This window comes from Panonychus citri, unplaced genomic scaffold, assembly GCF_014898815.1.
Source record: "Panonychus citri isolate SS breed McGregor unplaced genomic scaffold, ASM1489881v1 Contig00001, whole genome shotgun sequence".
Lineage (NCBI taxonomy): Eukaryota > Metazoa > Arthropoda > Arachnida > Trombidiformes > Tetranychidae > Panonychus > Panonychus citri.
In genome coordinates this window covers 1,211,956-1,233,401 of record NW_026515406.1, presented here as the reverse complement: position 1 = coordinate 1,233,401, position 21,446 = coordinate 1,211,956, and the positions used below count along the sequence as shown (strand labels likewise).

Here is a 21,446-nt window from a genome sequence, read left to right as displayed (position 1 = left end):
CATATACAAGCTGCTTGAGAATGAGGCGGATGAAGAATCGTTCCCCGTGTTGAAAATGTTCGAAGATCTGAAAAGAAAAACATATTGGGATAAGAATGACAAACTTAGCGATAAAATCAATGTGATAAGACCAGGTCTGGTGGTACTGAGGAGGACGTATGATGGAATCTGCGTCGAGGATAACATAGAACACAGACACTGGTATCTAAAAGATGAAGAGATAAAGATATGTAGCTACAATAACGAAAGACTATGTCATCGTCTCATCCTTGAGGATGTTATAAACAGAGGGAAAATGATTGTTGGGCTCAAAATGCATCCGAGTAACGAAAAACTCTTATATCAACTCACTGCTGATAAAGGGATCGATGTGTGTATAGTAACAGCGGAAAAATGCAGTGAGAATATCGATTCTGAGCCATGTGGACCGCTGGTGAATCAAAAACAAATGAAAAGAATTATAAGAGAAAGAATTAACAAAATAGAAGAAGAATTATTCATAAAAGATAGAAACATATGCAACTTAATATTCAGACCAGGTAACAAGACTCTACAGCATGAGAACCGTTTCTTCTCCTCGAAACTGATGAAAGAGTTAGTGTATATTAGAATTTATGCATGGCAACTGAAGCACAGATGCAAGACACCAATGACGATTAATCACTTAAAAAAGTGCGATGATTGGACGCCAAGGGGTGGTTGGATAATAATGAAAAACAAAGAGAAAACCATCAAGGACTGTATAACGAGAATATACAATGAACTGGCTCGAGAAGCCGACAAATATGCTCGCCGGAGATACACTGTATCGACTCCCAATGAGGGAGCCGCGGATAGCGGGAGCAGCTGTTAACTCAGCGCGACTCAAAGAGTTGCTTTTAGTAGATTCACTTGGTTTCTTTTGGTCCTTGGTTTGTATATGAACAAACCGCAGCGGTTTCCGTATCCGGTGTATGATTTCAGTTTTTTATCTTCATCTCTCATATTTTCTCATGTTTGTCTTCATCCTTTTATCAAATTAATCATCACATCCATCATCATTTATCTGTTTTTTCTTTCTCTTTTTCTTTAGGGTGAAGTAAATTGTGTCTTGTGAAACAAAAGAAAAGCGAATCTTCCAATTTCCTCTCATGTTTGTCTAGTTTTTGTATTTATTTTTATTTTCTTTTTTTTTTGATTGAACGTCGATAATCAAACGTGCAACCTTCGTGTATGGTTCGAGCTTTGGACATCGATGTCAATTAAACGAGGTTCTGAAGATCTTCTCCACCCTGACAATGACGTTATTATGAGTGAAAAAGAAAATGAAGCAAAGAAGCTTAAAATTGAATCGTCTGGTGTTGGTACAATAGGATCATCTGAATCTAACGGCTCTAAAATGTTAAACGACTCTTCATCTAATTGTCCCTCTCCTTCCCCATCTCGTGTGGTACATATTCGTAATGTGCCCATGGAAGCAACCGAAAACGATGTTCTCAGTATTGGAACCCCTTTTGGTAAAATAACCAATGTTCTCCTTTTAAGAGGAAAAGGTCAAGCTTTCCTTGAGTTTGTTGACTCATTCTCAGCTCAACAAATGGTTAACTATTGGGCTGACCCTAATAACCTACCAATTCAACCTTGTATCCGTGGTCGACAAGTATATGTCCAATTTTCTAACCACAAAGAACTTAAAAAATCACTTCTTGGACCCAATGCTGATGGCAGCTATCAAAGTACCTCACCTCCAAATAGTAAAAACAACAGCAGTAATGGAGACTCCTTGGGAGCCAGTACAGTTTTAAGAGTCATTGTAGACAATATTGTTTACCCTGTTAGCTTGGACACCTTTTATCAAATATTTTCACGCTTCGGAAAAGTGACCAAAATTGTAACTTTCACCAAAAATGCCACATTCCAAGCCTTGATACAATACGAATCAAGTTTCAATGCGTCAACAGCTAAACAAGCCTTAGATGGTCAACAAATGTTCTCATCTGGAAATGTGCTACGAATTGAGTTCTCCAAATTATCAAACATTAACGTGAAATATAACAATGACAAAAGTCGAGATTTCACTAACCCTCTCTTACCTCCTGGTTAGTTAACCTTTTCACTATTTCTCTTTTAGGAGAAAAATGTTCTCCTTTCAAATATGTTTACCTATACTCTTTTGACTGTTTTATTTTCTAAATATTTCAACTTATGCTTCTCTTCCCTCTATTATTCTCACAGGGGGATCTCTCCCTGGTTCCATGGCTGTCAATCCATCTCATGCCTTTTCAACTTTATCCTCACCAGGACTTCATGGAATGGGTAGTGTTCTGTTAGCTTCAAATCTCAATGAACAGGTAAGTTATCATTCACTCATGTTAACAGTTTGTTTCTAGTGAGAGATAAGCAAAAAACGATTAAATGTAAGAGATTATCTTTTAATTAGTTTCCATCAGGCTTTCGTTGATATTTCATAGTCGACAGTTTTTAGGTCAGAGAAATTTAGATGTTAGAGATTAGAAATTAGACTTGTTGAGTAAGACATTAAGACGGGACAGAGATATAGTTTGTACATTCAATATAAAGTTCGACTAGGATTCCCCCGCCCTTTACCTTTGCTTCACTTTTCAACCATTTTTTTGTTTTCTTTTCATCTCTTATGTTTTCCCTCTTATTTCTTCTCTTACTTTTGTTCTTTCTCTTTTTTCTCTCAATCTCTGTCTCTTTCTTTACTCTTTCTTTCTCTCTATCATTTTCATCTTTCCTCTTTTCTCTCTTGTGATCTCTCTCTCTCTCTCTTTTATCGCTCAGATAATATTTATGTTTTCAACTTCACTCTCTTACTTTTCCTATTACTTTTTACTATCTCTTTCTCTTTTCTTTCTCTTTACTATACACTCTTTTTCTTCTCTTTCTCTTTCTCTTTCTTTCTTTCCATGTTCTTTCCTGATCCTTGCGACAAATATACATTTATCAAAAAAATATCATGTCTTGACCCTCCACCATGTTGTATATCCTATCATTAAAATCCCAACACACGAAATCAACTTTAAAATAATTTCTATGACTAGATGGTCACTCCAGACGCTATTTTCACTCTTTTTGGTATGTTTCTTTCTATTTCATATTCACAACTTTATTTTCTTTTTTTTTCATCTTAAACGATCTCAAAAATAAAACCGAATCCTACTTTCCCCTAATCCAAAATTAATACCCTTCACTATCCTTTTATCGCTCATCTTTTACATCATCTTCATCGTTGTCTTCTCAGGTTAGACTTTAGAGCTATCTTGAGAATGACTTACTCCTTTTCTGGCGATTTTATGATATGATAATCTATTGAGGCTCCCTCACCTTTCATATTTCTATTAATCTTGAAAATATCTTTAATCTCAATATTTTCTTCCCATTTCTACGTCTTCTGTTTTTTCGTTCAATTTTTATATTCGTTAGGTGTGTATGGTGACGTCATGAGAGTAAAAATTCTATTTCACAAAAAGGATAATGCTCTTATTCAAATGAGTGAACCTCAACAAGCTCAATTGGGTAAGTTTATTGAAGAATCGTCAGCAATAACTCTGTTTTTTAATCATCTTCTCTTTCTTCCTCTCGACCGTTATAGCAATGACTTACCTTGATAAAGTTAAACTCTTTGGCAAGCCCATGAAAATTTCAGCATCTAAATATTCATGTGTTCAAACGCCTAAAGAAGGTCAACCTGACTCTGGTTTCACAAAGGATTTTACAAATTCTACTCTTCACCGATTCAAGAAACCTGGTTCCCGAAATTATCAGAACATTTATCCACCCAGTTCAACGCTTCACCTTTCTAACATTCCTTCATCAGCGAACGAAGAAGATATTCGAGAAGCGTTTGAGCAAATAGCTGGCGTCCAAGTGGTCAACTTTAAATTCTTCCCGAAAGATAGAAAAATGGCCTTGACTCAATTAGCATCTGCTGAAGATGCAGTCCACGCATTGATTAAAATGCACAATTATCAACTGTCTGAAGCGAGCCATTTACGAGTATCTTTCTCCAAATCATCCATATAATCAATGGCTATGAGGGTTTCTATCACTATATAATCACACATATTTATCATCTCATCTCTCCTTTCCTCCTCTCATTTTGCCGTGTATATGAATCCCGTACAACAAAGGCAAGTGATTCGGTGGTATGGCGATGGTAGCTGAACCTGGAGCTAATATCATCAAAGGAAATACAAGAACGAGACTCTTTAGGAATCCAAATTATCATCGGACGTGGACCTTATTCATAAGGATAAATATTAACTTCTAATTTTTTGAGAAAAGCTGATATTAAATTGGTTATTTAAAAGGCTCCTGTATCTTTCGTCCTTTCATCACATTTATCTTCATCTTACTCTTTCACATCTTAAAGCTCTAAAGGATCAAACAACAAAAAAGCAAAATCACAAAAATGCAACTTCTATTTAAGATCTTACATTACTTAACATTTTTTCTTTTCTTTTTTTCTCTTCCTTTATCTTTTCACTTTTTTCCTTTCTCTCTTTATCTTTCACATACTTTTCGCAATCTATTCAGTGTATATCTTCTCAATCTTATTAAACTTTGCTTCTTCCTTCATAACAGTTTGAATAATTTTTATTTAGAAATTGATTCACGCGAATTTCGATATTCGAAATGCTGATTAGATGCTCGATTGGTAGAAAAAATGTTCTCTTATACTTCCATTAATCTAGTGGAAAGTTTTACTCTGTTCCAAGCAAATGAGCTGAACTTTCTTACCATTAATTAAGCTCAACATTAGAATTTGAATGATTATTTTATCTAAACATGAAAGTCTCTTGTTTCGTTCACTAATCAACTCTTGCGAATGGAAATTATTTCGGTCCTCAATATTTAGTCTCTTGAAATGGGATCAACTTTTGATCAATAAAATTAGGGAACAACCTACACTCACAATTAGTGGATAATCAGTGGTAAATGATAAAATTACTGCTAATGAAAAGATGATTAAAAGTGTTGGTTTCTTCATTTAGTCTAATCAAATCAAAAACATCGAGTGATCAGCAAAGAGTAATAAGTTACTGAGTTATCAGTCAATTGATAATCATTAATGATTATGAAAGGATTGTCAACCTAGTAACTGAATTAGGGTTAATCAAAACAAACGAGAACCAAAATACTGAAAATTCTGGTAAATTTTTTGTTCCATTTGTAAATTAAAAACGGTCCCTTTGTTATCTTTGTTTACAAAAAGTGAACTTCACTTAATTGTTGTTAACTCATCGTTTTCAATGGTTTAACAATTATTGAACATTTATTTTGCTTTATTTGCACTACCTAGAGAGTGATTAGCTGAGTATTTCCCTATCGCTGGCTGATAAATTGGGGCGGGTTGATGATTTGTTGCGGACTTCCGTCACAATGTTTTGGAGGTTGGCTCAAACATTGTGAGCCACCAGAATGTAAGCTAATTATTATTTTCACAATTTATTTAATTGTCTTCATTATTTTCTTTTCTCTTTAACTCCTTTTTTATTGATTAAAATGTCCTTTCTTTTGGTAGGTTGTTGTGGCTGTTGTTCTGCTTTAAGGCCTCGTTATAAACGTTTGGTTGATAATGTTTTCCCTGACAATCCTCAGGTAAATATTTTAATTCTTACCTTTCCATTTTATTATTATTATTATTTTCGTTTCAAAATTATTTTCTTTTCATCTCTAAATTGTCAGGATGGTTTGGTTAAGAATAATTTGGAGAAGCTCACCTTCTATGCATCATCTTCACCTGAAAAATTGGATCGAATTGGAGATTACTTAGCTCAGAAAACAGCTCGAGATCTTTCTCGACATCGAATGGAGTAAGTTCATCATCTATCCTAACCTTTTATGATGAAAATTTCCACATCTCATCAATCTAATTACGGAGGCTCATCTCAAATTGACCGGCCCTTAATCAAGATCAAGTGTTTTATTATTGATTTTTGACCATTTGGTGGTTTTCGTTGAGATTTTTATAGGTTTATACCTATTGTCTAATACGATTTTTGTTTGTCTTTTGTCTCACTCCAGGTATGTCAAACTTGGAATGGAGGTCATGGATCAAATATTGATCGTTTGTCGAGCTCAATCGCTCAATCTATTCGTTGAAAGTTTTCTCAAAACTGTCCAGCAATTGTTAGAAAGTCAAGATCCTCATATGCAACTTTTAGCTACTCAATCGGTAACAATCATTTCTAAATTACTCTTACTTCCTATATTTATGTATCTTTGTACTTTAATCTAATTGATATTGAATTTTATTTTCTATGCCACTCATCTCATTCATGTGGAAATTTAGTTTGTCAATTTCGCTAATATTGAAGAAGATACACCGTCTTATCATCGACGTTATGATTTTTTCGTTTCCAAATTTTCTGCTCTTTGTCATAACAATGATCTAGATGAGGAGATTCGGCGAATGTTACGATTAGCAGGTCTAAATGGAATCAAAGGAGTCATTCGTAAAACTGTTTCTGATGATTTACAGGCCGATATTTGGGATAAAAATCATATGAACAAAATTGTCCCATCGCTATTGTATAACATACAAGATCGAGATATTCTTGCCAACCTCAAGGCCAAGGGAACAATCCGAATAGAATTTGAAAATGATCAAGATCCATCTCGAATTGCTGAAGTTTGCTTACGTGAGCTTGTTGGTCGAGCCTCGTTCGGTAATATCGAGTTCGTCATCAGGCCAGTTTTAAAACATTTAGATAATCACATGCTCTGGGATTCCTCGTATCCTGACGGTTTTGCTCCACTTATTTTCAAAATCATCATGGATTCAATTCAACCTCAACATTACCATGAAGTGATACAAAAGCTAATGAATCACTTGGATGAAAAGTGTCGAGCCACAACGGATGATACATCAATGAAGACTCGTGAGAAAACAGGAATTGTTAATGTGCTCTCACAAATCGTTGCCATCGCTGCTTCCGAGTCGATTGGTCCCTCGGTTCATGTGACTATTAATTCACTTCTTAACCATTTAAGAAATTCAATTCATAATTGTGAGAAGGGAAATGAAAGCACTGAAGATGAAAAACGATTCCAAGATTCAGTGATCAATACACTTGCTGAATTTGCCAACAATTTACCTGATTTCCAAAAAATAGAGACAATGGTTGTCATAATTAACAAGGTTCCGCCCATATCATCTCGAAATCCAGCTGACATTGAATTACAAGATATCTTGTTGAAAAGTTTACTAAAAGTGAGCTCCAAGTATCGAACCGTAAACATGGCCCAAGCATTTAAATATTCATTTCTACGACCTTTACTCTCAATTTCCCTCGCCGCTGATGCAAAGGTCCGTTTAGCAGTTCAACACATTTTCCACCAACTTCTTGATCGACATGAAAATTTGCCTAAATTGTTACGACCATCAAGTTTATCATCGTGCCCTGAACTCACTTTAGCCAAAGCCTATCGTCAAGATTTAATGTTCATGAGTAAACATGGATCCGACTTATTGATGCATATCTACGAGAATGCCAGATTTGCGAATAACACTCAAGATCATTTCGACGCTATTTACACAACTTTGGCTCTTCTATGTGTAGAAATGAGTTCTGAAGATGTTTTATCTGAACTATTCCGAATGGCCTTTGCTCTTCAAGATTTAACCCTTTCCAGTTCAAATTCCGCTACAGGTGAACCCAAAGGTCTATCTGATTCTCATAAATCAGCAATTCATGGGACTGTAGCTGGATTTTTCCATCTCACTGCCGGACTCACTGCGATTCCACTTCTCTGTTCTCATGTCGAGCAAACCATTGCTGCTCGAAAAGAAAAGTGCCCCTCCATGTTACCTGAATATCATCGTTCCAATTCTAGTGGTAAATTAAGTCTCTTTGAATTAGACAAGGAGAAAAAGATCTCAGATGAAATATCAGAAGACCTTTTATTCAGTAAAACAATTATAGCTGAATCATTAAGAAGCTCTGGTCATGATACAACTCGATTATTAACTCCGTTTGTATCAAGTAACGTCGGTAAGTATCACTGATTCTAAACAGTAAATAATCAAAATATTAACAATTATCCTGTTAATCCAATTCAGTTGTTGATGCTTCCATGTCTCGAAGTACCAGTGATTTAAATTCAATCAATGTTGATGTAGATTCAAACAATTCATCACCACGAACATTAAGAGTAAGTATTAACAATTTACATTGCAAATTTTGATTCAAGTGATTTACTAAAATTTTTCATTTTCTTTTACATCTTTAGCGTTTCCCAAATGAAGATATTACCTTTGAATCTATCAGGAGGATTTTGTATGAACCACCAAGTGTAACGCAAGAATTGAGGGAGGAAAGAAGACTTCAGATTCTTGAAAGGTTCGAGAATGAATCTTTCGAATCATTGATCGCTCGAACCGAGGATAAGGTAAATAATATCTCACCATTAATCGGTTAACAATCTAATTAAAATCCACTAATATCAATTGTATCATTTTTCCTCAGGGTCTGAATTTCCAGCATCAATTGAATGACATTTTCAATCGAGTGATACATGAGGAGAAAATTGCAACCAAATTATTAACTGAAACTTATTCATCGGATAAAATTGAGATCACCACTAATCCATTTGCTGGTTTATGTAATTTTACAATTAATCCAAGGAAACCACCATTGTTTGCTATCCAATTTCCGGATCTATTTGTTTGTTAATCCAATTGGATAGATTTTCACAACTGATCAACAATTTACAATAAGATTATTTTCAATTGCAATGTTACCTCTGTTATCTTAATGAAAGTTTATTGTTAACCCTTGAAATCCAAATGATTATAAATATTTACTTCTGAGAAAACAGAGGTTATATCACCTTGTTAAATGAGAGAAAGAGATTATTAATTTGTTTAATAGTCTACAATTAAGTTGATCACAATTTCCTTGTCCCATTTAAATTGTATTTCTAACTTTTAATCACAAACCTTGAAAGGAAAAACTATTTTCCTTTCCGTCATGGAGTCAGTTCCTTGAAGAAATGAGAATCATATGAATTTAATGAGAAAACAAATTCTTCTTTCACTATTCATACATAACAATTAATTTAACAATTTATTGATTAAATTAATATATCCAATCGAAGGGAATTTCAAAAAAAGACCAACAATCAATTTTAGACTTGAAAAAAAAATCACTTCGATTCACATTTCCAATTTTAATTGTCATTCTAATTTAATAATCAGTTTAGTCAGAATTATTTTCAATCTGTAATCTCTGTTTTTCTTATACACAAACATTAATCAGTAAATCCACTAATGATTAACTTTGTTAATTACTCCAATCAATTGTAAAACCGAAAACCAATCAACTTTAATTGTATCACTAACAATTGAAGTTTTCTCATTCTATTTGAATTGTAAAGCTAATCATTGTTTCCGCTTCTATGTTAATACAAGTATAATCTGTAATTGTAAATGTTAATCAATTTCTGTCAACTAATTTAACTCTAATTACATTTAATTACAATTAGATTTCCAATGTAGCGCCACAATTTGTTTATCACTTGCAATTGGGTGTGGGTTAAGTTGATTGGTACCAACAGTTGGGGATCCATTTGTTTTGGTTAACGAGCAGCTAATCAGTCAATTATTAATTGTTAATTGTTAATTTATCTTCCATTGGGATAATCGTTGATCACCAGGATAATGAATTTAACTAGAAAATCGTATTAATTGGGATAAACATCACAATTTGTGCGAAAAACATTGAGTAACAATCATCTAATCTTCCAGTTTATTTTTTTCTCTTTCTCTTTCTCTTTCTATTTTCTATTTTTTTTTTCATCTTTAACGTTTTCAGTGTTTCTATTTATTGCTTTTACTGGGTAATCAACAAATCACAGAAGATAATTACAATTCATTAGACCTGAAGAGAGAAAATTTTTCAATTTATTACAAGTCTTTGTTGTCTTTAAATTGTGATACAATTTCAATAGAATCGTTGATTGTTGTTGCCGCTATCGTTTGGATCATTATCGTGTTGTTATTATTGTTGACTTGTTTTCTCCTAAAATTTTTACCAAAACCCCTGATAATCAATCAAATACACATGGGTGACAATCTACCACCGATATCGGATAGCCCTCGATCTTCAAAGGGCCTTGCCTCCCGACGAAAAGGACCTTCGTTAAAAACTGGATTCACTTCAATAGAGCAACAAGTTGATACACCTCGAGAAGCGATCGCTGCTAATACGGTAAACAAAAGTACCAAAATCACAATAGATGGACAAACAATTTCCGTCGATCCTTCGGACATTGAAGTTGTCCGTCAATTAGGTAAAGGTGCCTATGGAATAGTTGAACAGGTTCGCCATAAACCTTCATCTATAGAAATGGCTGTCAAGGTAAATTAGAGTGAAGAAGAGAAAAATTTACCATCGATTATCAATTGCAAATCAATTCGTTACTTTAACTGTCAATCAACCTTCAATTGAATCATTTAAGCTAATTAGATGTTCATTTCTTTTGTCTTTTACCAATAGAGAACTGCTGTTAGTCAAGAGCAGAAACGCTTTCTAATGGATATGGATGTTCTAGATAAAGCTGATGATTGTTTGTATATCGTTAAATTTTATGGAGCACTTTTCTGGGAAGGTGACCTTTGGATATTCATGGAGATCATGGATTCTTCATTAGATAAATTTTACCGCCAAGCATATGAAAAATGTCGCAGAGAAATTTCAACAACAACATCATCATCATCATCACCTCTTTCTTCATCAGCTGTAACTACATCAACATCAACCAAACAACCAACAAATTCAACCTCAGATTCATCATTTTTATCATCATCTTCCTCTTCATCTCCTCCTCCTCCGATTCCTGAAAATGTTCTGGGAAAAATGGCTTATTGTATAGTAAAAGCTTTACACCATCTTCATGGTATACAAATAATTCATCGAGATGTTAAACCCTCAAATGTACTAATCAATCGTCTCGGTCAAGTTAAACTGTGTGACTTTGGTATTTCCGGTCCACTCGTAAATTCAGTTGCCAAAACCATGGAAGTGGGTTGTAAACCCTACATGGCACCCGAACGGATTAATCCTCCATCGAACACCTCAGGATATGATATCCGATCTGATGTTTGGAGTTTGGGAATGTCAATGTTGGAATTGGCAATCGGTCAATTTCCTTATCATTTCGATAGGAACAATTTCTTCAACCTTCTTAAAAAAATATGCACCGAAGAACCGCCGAAACTACCACCCAATCGTTATTCATTAGATTGTGAAGATTTCATTCATAAATGGTAAGTTAATTGAAGATTAACAATAAACATCAATTGGCTAAACTTTAGATCCTAATTGTTGCACAATGATAACCGTTTATGGTCATAATAATTAAATGAAACTTCCTTCCTTCTTTATTGGATTTGCAAATCAACTAATTATGTTATTTTCTTTTTCCTCTTTAATTGTAGTTTGCAAAAAAACTACAAGGAAAGACCTTCGTATGCAATGTTATTGGAACACCGATTTTTAATCAAACATATGAATGAAGATATTTCCGATTATGTTTCATCGGTAATCGATTAGTTTCTTTGCCTTTTAATTATCATGTTGTGCCTCTCCCCCCTGTTAATCACAATTGCGATTACAATCAATCACCAGTTGCCAAGTTGTCATCTCTATCTCTCTATGGCTTTTAATCTGATACAAAATTACATCTAAACTACTATACTAATTCAATTTGCTTGCTATCAACAAATCAACATGAAAATCAACAGTAAAGGAAAAAAATTGAACAACGTTTACAATTATAATCACATCATTGTAACAATTTGATTGACAATTAATGTTGAAAACAAAGTTATAATCAAAAAAGTCACTTGAAAACTTTTATCTCAATGTTTTTCATTAAATCAACACAATGACAATTACTAATCAACCTGGTAAAGTTAATTATAATAATTAACAATTGTTAACAATATAAAATTAACCAGAATTTTAAATTAATCGATTTAGATAATCAACTGGTTATCTTACAATTAATAAAACAATTATTGTTAGTTGCATATTTAACACTCCGAGAGTAATTATATTTCATTAATTGATAGTAATTATTTGTAATTGTTTGTAATTGTTTAATTTTCATAAAGACTAATCAATTGTTAACATTTATTACAATCGTCAATCAGGTTTAACCACAATCAAAGATTAAGTGACGCATTTTTAATCACGATTCATTTGAAAAGATTAACTTTGATTTAGTTAAATCTTATCAAAGTTAATTAACTATCTCATAAATCTAATCACAATCAGATCAAACGGATTCGCGACTAATTAAGTATTCATGTAATTAGCATTATACAGAAAGAAAAATTTTAAGATCAATGAACAATTAAACTCTTGAAAGTTGAAACAATCCATTAACTGAATTAAAAGTAATTCAGTTGTTCAAACTTTGAACAAGATGTAATCAACATATTGACACTTATGATAAAAACAAAATCAATAACAAAAACTGTTGATTGTTTGATTACTTCAAGTGTAATTATTTGGATTACTGTCAATTAGCATTAAATTATCAACATGATTTAACTCAACAGTTACAACCATTAAGTGATTATTAATTTTCAATTAATTTGGTTGATAAAAAAATCAATTCTTTTAACTTGTAATCAATCAAAATCAACAAGTTTCCATTGGGATGACAATTAAAGAGGTTCAAACAATTTAGTTTGTAACAATTTAGTTTGTAATGACAAAGGAAAATGAAATCAATTGTTGTCTAAGGTTTTCCCTTAATTTTGACAATTTAATATCAGATTGTTGTCATTATAACAAATCATTGACAATTTAATGTAATCAACTATTTAAATAACATTATTTTTAGATTGTGGTGATAACTTTAAATTGTACAATTTGAATTCAACTTTTTGTTTGTTTGATTTTCAATTAAATCAAAAAATTTCCTTCAGGGTAAAAGTTGTAATTATTGATTGCAAATAGTTGGAATAACAATTAGTAGATTATTCTGTTTTTTTTTGCAGAAACTGAATTAACTGTTAGCTTAGTGATTAGTTAATTGTATTTATTTTCTGATTTATTTAATCTTAGACGTTATTGAGAAAAATTTATCTTTCAATTTTTTGTTTCCTCTCATTTGATTAGTTAATTGTTGGAAACTAAATGTAATACATTTATATTTAGTGATTAACAACAACAATTGAATTGTTTGCTGATGATTGGCAGGGAATAAAATTTACTGATTGTTGTAGGTTGATGATTGTTTTTGTTTTCTAAATTAAGAATTGATAAATAAAATTAATTAACTTAAATTTGTTACTCTTTAGTGTTTAATGAAAATTTACTTAATTTAGTCTGGGATTGTGACAATCAAGACACTAAATTATATGATTTATTTTAATAACTATCGTTGGTGGTGAAGTTAATTGTCAAGTCAATCATCGTTTCTTAAACATGGTAATGATCATGATCATGATTAAACAGTTAAGTTAATGACAATAAATGAATATCAATATCACCGATTAACTTGAACGTGTTGATCAATTTAAGTAAAATAATAAAATTAAAATCAAATGTTATTAAGTTTCAACAATCAAAGTACAGTAAGTGTAGTTCGTTTCAGGTTCACTTATTATGAAAACTGTTGGTTGTTGTTAATGATTAGTGATCATCATCATCATCAGGATGATCAAGATGATTAGAATTGAGAAAATGATGAAAGAAAAAAAAATTTCCTTTTAGAAAAATGAACGACATCTTCCGTATTTTTACCTGAAATTATTTCGTTTGATGACGAAGAAAAGAAAAGAAAAATAAGGAAGAAGAAGACGATGATGATGATGATGATGATGATGATGATGGAGAGGAAGAAGGAGGGTGAGGTGGTGGTGGAGGTGGAGGTTGGGGAGGTTGATTCGGCGAGAATGAGAGAGAGAGAGATGAGGGAAAAGGGAACGTGGCGTTAAGGTGAATTCAAGTAGAAGCCTGGAGAAGAATTAAAATAGAATTTTAAAATTGAATGAGGAAGAGAAAGAGAGAAAAGAAAGAAGAAGAGAAGAGAACAGGTAATTTAGAGAGAGAGAGAGAGAGAGAGAGAGAGAGAGAGAGAGAAACAAGGACAGAACTGAGAGTTGTATTGGAGAAAAATTTGATTCTTAAAGTTCTTGTTAATTTTCATTCTTTTGCTTGACAATAGTAAAGTTTTCATCTCATTTCATCATCTATTTAGTTCTAATCAACTAATTTGTTAAATCTACTTGCTTGGACTTACCTGATATTTAAATTGTGCTGTTTCCAGAAGTAAAGTTCATTTAAATTGTTATCAAGAGTCAAATTGGTGTCAACAGTTATTTGTTATTTTCCATCATCATGTTATCACCAACTGATTTAGAGGTTGATGAGCATTTGGATTGTATTCCCGATTGGCCATCAGGTCCACTTGATTCTGCTCGAGCCAAGGGAACATTCAATTGGAAATTGATGAAATTAGTTCTTGATGGTGATTCTGTTGTTCGTTTTAAACATAAGGTTTGGTCCGTTTTGGCCTCTGATCCGATCTTTAAACGTACACCTTGGGAAGAATATAGTAGAGATGAGGAAAGACGATTGACTTTTGCTCGTTTAAAGAAACTGGTCGATTATAAATTGGCCTCAGAGGAAGAGTATCTTAATCAACCTCATAAAATTCCAGCCTTTGTACAGGCGATTGGTCAGTTTTCTTGGTCACTTATCGTTAAACGAGTTTTGTCTTATGAGTATTTTATTGTCTCTTGTAAAATGGATAACGGTGATCGTGACTCCAGCCTAGTCGATGATATAATGAACTTTAATGCCTTGGGGGCAATAAGTATAACCGAATTGGCTCACGGAAGTAACACTAAAGAATTACAAACAACAGCGACCTATGACCCGATTAAACAATCGTTCATATTGAATACTCCGACTCTCGAAGCAACCAAAGTTTGGTCTGGTGTCTTGGGACAATCAGCTACTCATGTTGTCGTTTTTGCTCAACTGTACACACCCGATGGTTCATGTCACGGTCTTCATTCATTCATGGTACCAATTCGTGATCCGAAAACATTTCAACCTTATCCTGGCTTGAGAATTGGTGATATGGGCGGAAAAGTGGGATTAAATGGGCTAGATAATGGATTCATGACTTTCCAAAATTATCCCATTCCCAAGGTCGCTCTTATGAATCGTAACTCTGATGTGACCGAAGACGGAAAATTTGCTTCCAAAGTAAAAGATGAGTCCAAACGCTTCGGTATAACTCTCGGTGTCCTTTCTTCCGGTCGTATCTTCATCATCTTATTCAGTATCAGTAATATTCAATCAGCACTGACCATTGCTGTTCGTTATTCAGCCGTTCGAAGGCAATTTGGTCCAACTAATGGAGAAGAAATTCCCGTTCTCGAATATCAAAGTCAACAATGGCGTCTTATCCCTTACATCGCGGCTTCGTATGTGTTGCATAACTTTTTCGGCTCTTTATTCTTAGATTATGTTGACTTTTTCGTGACCGCTTTTAATGCCACTTCGGACGCTCAAATGGACATGGGAGCCGAAATTCATTCACTCTCCTCTTGTGGTAAAGCAGTGGCCACTTGGATGGCTCGTGACGCTATTCAAGAGTGTCGTGAGTGTTGTGGAGGTCATGGTTATCTAAAAGCAGCGGGTTTCGGTGAACTTCGTAATGACCATGATGCCAATACGACCTACGAAGGAGACAATAATGTCCTCCTTCAACAAACGAGCAATTATTTGATCAAGTTTTATAAAGAAAAGGTTGAAGAGGGTCGACCCATCTCATCGTACTTTGGATCAGTTAATTATTTGGATGATATTGAAACTATTCTTGCCACTCGATGTTCAGGCCATTTAGATTCAATTCCATCCGTTTTATCAGCTTATCGATTCCTCGTTTGTTATCTCTTGAAATCATCTTACCTTAAATTAGCCGATCAAACAAACAAATTGGGTGATCCATTTGTCGCTAAAAACGCAACCCAAGTTTACTATCTACGGAGTCTGGCGATTATATTTTTCGAGGCCGAAGCACTTGATCGATTTCAACGTTTTCTAGACGAGTTTTCAGTTCCCGATGAAATTTCAAAAGTTCTACAACAATTAGGTTTACTTTATGGCCTTTGGTCCATTGAAAAACACATGACGATCCTTTATGAGTCCGGTTACTTTTCATCAATCCAACTAACACCATCTTCTTGGATATCATCACCTTCATCCTCCCAATCATCATCTTCATCATCTTCATCATCACAACTATTAACAGGACCATCGACTCATGTAAAAGAGACAATAATTAACCTGTGCAATCAATTGAAAGACAACGCGGTAACTTTGGTCGATTCTTATGCTCCACCCGATCATATACTCAATTCGTCCCTTGGAACTTCAGATGGCAAAATTTACGAAAATATATTTTCCGCTCTTCAAAACAACGCCGGTGCTTTTGTGAAGCCCGAATGGTTGGAAGAATTAGCTAATTCTCCAGCAATCAAATCTAAATTGTAGAAAATTTTACCCAACATTCAATTTTCTTCCTCCATCATCATCATCATCATTGTCTTTTCATTCACTTAATTGATGTAAACTAAACTGTCACTTCTTTAATTTTCACTTTCATAATTAACTTTCAATTAATTGTTCAGATGTCCAAATTTCCATCGTCACCTTAATTCAATTTGAAGAAAAAATTTCCTTTGTATTTTTTTCCAACAAACTAATTGTAATTTCTTTAATTGTAAATGCCAGAGGCTATCAAATTAATCGCTTAAATTTTAATTGTCATTTTTTCCCCATTTTCTGTCATTACTATTTCCTAATTTGCTCTCATGTATTGTGAAAAAAATAGATAAATTATTAATTGTCTACGTTGAATTTTAACTAACAAAACTGTTAATTGTTTGAAATTAATTCTTCTCACCTGAATGTTTAATTATTTTCCAGTTTTAATTGTTTGAAACCAATTTTCCATCGAAAAATTAACCCTTTCAAAATTCCCGCTTCTCTACGAAAGGTGGACAACTTAATCTCTAACAACAATTAGTCATCCCATTTAATTAGATTAATTAATGAGCAAAAATGATTTTGATTGATGATGAAAATCACTATAAAATACGCATGATAATCAAGTTAATCATAATTACAAAGTTCGTAATTGCTGAAGCTCAACATTAATGGAAAAAGTTAATTTTAAATTGTGACTATTTAGTTTTTCTCATTCATTATTGTAAAGTTAATTGTGTTGATTGTTTTGACTTTTTCAATCCTTTACTTTTATATTGATAATGTAACCAACAGTATTGAGAACAGTTGATTCAATGGAAACAATTAGTGACCTTTTAATTGTTTGTTTGATCAGATGACGAACATTAAATTGTGACAATCTAATTGACAAAAGCAAACGAATGGAAATCTTTTCATCCCAATTAACTAAATTCACCCACATTCATTTTATGATTTATCCCTTTATCTAAATTGTAACATCTAATTTAACGTAAACTCATTCTCGTCGTCACAATAATCACAATCACCGTAAGAATCATTAACATCATAACCTTAATTAACTTCAATTCTCTCATTTTAATCTTGTTTTTTTCCTCTTTTTTCTGGTTAACCCTTGGATTCTATTGGTCCAGCTGATCATAAATCACATTTTCTTCAATAGGTTTGTTTGTTTTTCTCCTTCTCCCTCTTGTCTTCCATAAATATCTTTTTCTCCCTAAATTAATCTCTTTCATATTTTGTCATCTTTGTCAGTTAATCAACTGAGTAATTCCACAAATCGTTTTAATCGCCAACAATTTATCTTAATTGAATTACAATTAATCACCAATAAACAACAACATGTGAGTATGTGATTTGTGATTTGTCAATGAAAAGGTTACACTTTGATTGTGGTTAACCTTTAATTGTCTTGATGTTAATTTTGCCCTTTCTCCAATTACATAATCTACTTGGAATACAATTGTTATTAATGTAATTATGTTTTCTATTTCGTCACAGGGAAGGTGCTTTTAGTCGTGGTGTTCATACATTAACTGTTCATAATAAATTGCATCAATTAAATCGCCGCCGGTTAGTGGAGAGGTTGAAACAAGTGGATTCATTGAAAAAGGGAAAATCAATTGTGATTCTTCAAGGTGGACAATCAGAGACTCGCCATTGTAGTAAGTTTCATTATAATGCTCTTAATCATTTCTCTTCTCGCATGTAATCTTGATTGTTTTCATTTTCTTTCATTGATTATGTTATTGTTCAAAATATAAGGTCAAAGGTGATGTAAAAATAATCTAATCTCTCTCATTTATCTAGTTGTTTACATTATGTTAACATTTGTTTTCTTTTTCTTTTTCTTTAAATTCTAAATCTCAGCTGATCACGAACCCATTTTTCGACAAGAATCTTATTTCCATTGGGCATTTGGAGTTGAAGAGCCTGATTATTATGGAGCAATTGAAATTGATTCTGGTCAAAGTCATTTATTTGCTCCTAGATTACCATCAAGTTATGCTATTTGGATGGGCAAATTAAAATCGCCTGAGGATATAAGATATAAATATGGTGTTGAAAATGTTCACTTTTCTGACGTGGTAAGAATTAACTTTATTGTCAATTTGATTGTTTCATTGACAATTATCATCATCCTTTTAATATTTACTCTCGACTCTTTTTTTTTATATCTTTCAATCTTTTTGATAGTTGATACTTGATAATTACTGAATCAACTTGATAATATCTTTCCTACTACTGTTTAAACGTCACTTACATTATTACTCACAATTAACTGGATTGATTGAAATGATTAGGTAAATTGAGAGGAATCACTGGAAAACATTGCTATCAAATTTACTGTTTATCATTTAATTAAGTGTGTTAATGTTGAGAACAATTTTATTACCAATTTTAATTGTGTGTGTGTTGATAATATTATCATATTTCAATGAGAGAATGTAATTCAACTAATTGTAAACTTTTTTTCTTCTTTCTCTTTGATTAGATGAAACAAATCCTGGTGAATTTACATGCTGATAATTTATTATTATTACATGGAGTTAATAGTGATTCAGGAAAAGTGACTAAAGAAGCATTTTTCGAGGGAATTAACCAATTTAAGGTTGACAAGTCGATTCTTTATCCATTGATCACCGAATGTCGGGTATTTAAAACACCATTTGAACTGGAAGTCCTTCGATATGCAAATAAAATCAGTTGCGAAGCTCATATAGATGTAATGAAAAAGGTTCGTCCAGGAATGAAAGAATATCAATTGGAAAGTTTATTTCGACATTATTGTTATTACAATGGTGGAGCTCGACTTTTATCTTATACCTGTATTTGTGGTTCAGGTATTAACAGTTCCGTCCTTCACTATGGTCACTCTGGAGCTCCAAATGACCATACCCTTAAAAAAGGTCAATTGGTACTTAATGACATGGGCTGTGAATATTATTGTTATGGAGCTGATATAACTTGTACTTTTCCGGTTAACGGTGTTTTCTCAGACCAACAGAAAATCATTTACAATGCTGTTCTTGCCTCATCACGAGCGGTAATGAAAGCGGTTCGACCTGGTGTTTCTTGGGTTGATATGCATCTTCTAGCTGAACGGACTCACCTTGAACATTTAATTGCTGCTGGTTTAATTCAGGGTAATATTGATGAGATGATTAAGTTAAGGATACCAGCGATTTTCATGCCTCACGGGTTAGGTCATTTTCTCGGTATTGATACTCATGATGTCGGTGGTTACCTTGAACATACACCTCCCCGTCCATCTGAAGATGGATTGAAATCTCTTAGAACATCTCGAGTCTTAGAACCAGGGATGGTTCTAACCATCGAACCTGGAATTTACTTTATTGGTGTTCTATTAGATAAAATATTAGCTGATCCAGTTAAATCTAAATTCTTGGTCAAAGAAAAGATTGACCAATTTAGAGATTTCGGTGGAGTAAGTTAATCATAATCTCAATCAATCCAATTAATTGTATCTAATATTTTCTCTTTAATTTAACTATAACTCTCAGGTACGAATCGAGGATAATATTGTTGTCACCGAAACAGGAATGGAATTGTTGACCAATGTTCCCAGAACAATTGAAGAGATTGAAACTCTAATGGCCGAAGGAGCAAAACTAAATGTTCAATTTCCTCAACAAAATCATAAATCTAATTAAACTCATTAGCAGCATCTTTGATTATGATTCTCGTCTCTTGTATACAATCGATTAATATAAATAATTTAAATAGAAATCAAATTTTGGACCAATGATAATAAAATTCTGACAAAATTCATTTGGATAATGATGGAAATGATCAATTATTATTAATATAAGACAACAAATTTGTTTGTAGTAACTTAGATAAATTTAGATCAATTTATTCATTTTGGCTCAGAATTTTCATCTTTTCCTGTTCGAAACATGAATTCAAACGAATTGTCTCTTGATTGAAACACTCAATTAATATTGTAATTTTTAGATTATCAAGGTTAAGGTTAGAATGACAGTTAAATTGCTACATCGATTGACTTTCTAATTTATGAAATTAATATTAATACATTGTACTTGTGACCATTTTCATTGATGAATTTACTATTGTCTTAATATGATTTTTTTAATTGTTATTTTGTCTCTTAATTTGCCGGGTTATTCTTATAATGCAATTAAAGGAACAACTGATCGATTTGCTGAATTAAATTTACTCAAAGATTGTAAAATCTTTAATTGTGGAGCAGGAACTTGACTCTTGGGTCAAGCGTTAAGTGATCTTGGTTATACCAATATTGAAGCGCGTTAGATGGATGTGAGAAAATGCTGGAAAAGCTAAACTGGTAAGTTAATTGTAACATTGTTATTGAACAATTAACTGATTTTCTCTGAATTTTTCTTTGCAGAAAAATATGAAAAAATGTAATTATTTCCTATGTTGGAGCTGAGATTGAGCTTCCAATTGAGGCAGAAACTTTTGATGCCTTAATTATCGTCGGAGTCTTTTGTCCAGGCCACTTTCCAATGGACATTGGAACTTATAAACAATTTTTAAAGCTCCTCAAGAAAGGTAAGCAAATGCTTATTAAAGTTAATTAGTATTTACTAATCAATTGTCTCATCTGATGAAAGGTGGTATCATTTCATGGGGAATGGCTAATCCAGACCGTTATTCAGAATGAGATTCAACTTATGCTGACAAAGGATTTGACAAAATCATTGAAGGATTAGTTTCGGAGGGATTAGTTGAAATTGTCGCTGATCATCCAAAAAATTTACCTGATTATCTTAAAGGAGAAGATGGTTTTTTCTGGGCTCTTCGTAAATTGTGAATAGTTAATTAAACAATGATAATTAACGTGCTCACAATTAGATGAAATTATCTTTCAATTAAAGCTAAACAAAAAAGCAACATTGTTAATACTTTGCTGTT

At 32.9% G+C, this 21,446-nt stretch overlaps 5 protein-coding genes and 1 pseudogene across 8 annotated transcripts; all 6 read left to right on the top strand.

Annotated features, from left to right (window-relative positions):
- Positions 1–887: 887 nt before the first annotated feature.
- On the top strand, positions 888–4,584 carry LOC128398162 (polypyrimidine tract-binding protein 1-like). 3 transcript variants are annotated; one of them, XM_053359000.1, is made up of 6 exons: positions 888–951; positions 1,073–2,078; positions 2,215–2,330; positions 3,045–3,078; positions 3,427–3,519; positions 3,596–4,584. In XM_053359000.1, exons 2-6 carry the CDS (start codon positions 1,235–1,237, stop codon positions 4,024–4,026), a joined length of 1,518 nt encoding a protein of 505 aa, XP_053214975.1. In that variant the 5' UTR covers positions 888–951; positions 1,073–1,234; the 3' UTR covers positions 4,027–4,584. The 3 variants fall into 3 exon arrangements, with proteins under 3 accessions (XP_053214975.1, XP_053214980.1, XP_053214970.1); XM_053359005.1 differs by lacking the exon at positions 888–951 and having other exon boundaries at positions 958–2,078; positions 2,281–2,330; XM_053358995.1 differs by lacking the exon at positions 888–951 and having other exon boundaries at positions 958–2,078.
- A 619-nt stretch (positions 4,585–5,203) lies between these two features.
- LOC128398070 (protein EFR3 homolog B-like) lies at positions 5,204–9,493 on the top strand. The gene is made up of 8 exons (XM_053358888.1): positions 5,204–5,426; positions 5,528–5,604; positions 5,692–5,819; positions 6,031–6,181; positions 6,299–8,000; positions 8,069–8,160; positions 8,239–8,397; positions 8,475–9,493. The coding sequence occupies exons 1-8, from the start codon at positions 5,360–5,362 to the stop codon at positions 8,679–8,681; spliced, it is 2,583 nt and encodes an 860-aa protein (XP_053214863.1). The 5' UTR covers positions 5,204–5,359; the 3' UTR covers positions 8,682–9,493.
- Positions 9,494–9,580: 87 nt separating this feature from the next.
- Positions 9,581–11,909, top strand: LOC128398219 (dual specificity mitogen-activated protein kinase kinase 6-like). Its single transcript, XM_053359052.1, has 3 exons — positions 9,581–10,367; positions 10,506–11,275; positions 11,447–11,909. The coding sequence occupies exons 1-3, from the start codon at positions 10,071–10,073 to the stop codon at positions 11,559–11,561; spliced, it is 1,182 nt and encodes a 393-aa protein (XP_053215027.1). The 5' UTR covers positions 9,581–10,070; the 3' UTR covers positions 11,562–11,909.
- A 2,023-nt stretch (positions 11,910–13,932) lies between these two features.
- On the top strand, positions 13,933–16,932 carry LOC128398089 (peroxisomal acyl-coenzyme A oxidase 3-like). The gene has a single exon (XM_053358909.1). It carries the CDS (start codon positions 14,364–14,366, stop codon positions 16,530–16,532), a length of 2,169 nt encoding a protein of 722 aa, XP_053214884.1. The 5' UTR covers positions 13,933–14,363; the 3' UTR covers positions 16,533–16,932.
- A 195-nt stretch (positions 16,933–17,127) lies between these two features.
- Positions 17,128–20,318, top strand: LOC128398202 (xaa-Pro dipeptidase-like). 2 transcript variants are annotated; one of them, XM_053359033.1, is made up of 7 exons: positions 17,128–17,555; positions 17,660–17,688; positions 17,781–17,869; positions 18,027–18,190; positions 18,396–18,613; positions 19,021–19,974; positions 20,051–20,318. In XM_053359033.1, coding segments are annotated over exons 3-7 (1,488 nt in total). In that variant the 5' UTR covers positions 17,128–17,555; positions 17,660–17,688; positions 17,781–17,867; the 3' UTR covers positions 20,201–20,318. The 2 variants fall into 2 exon arrangements, with proteins under 2 accessions (XP_053215008.1, XP_053215015.1); XM_053359040.1 differs by lacking the exon at positions 17,660–17,688.
- Positions 20,319–20,457: 139 nt separating this feature from the next.
- LOC128385392 (uncharacterized) lies at positions 20,458–21,411 on the top strand (annotated as a pseudogene).
- Positions 21,412–21,446: the final 35 nt, after the last annotated feature.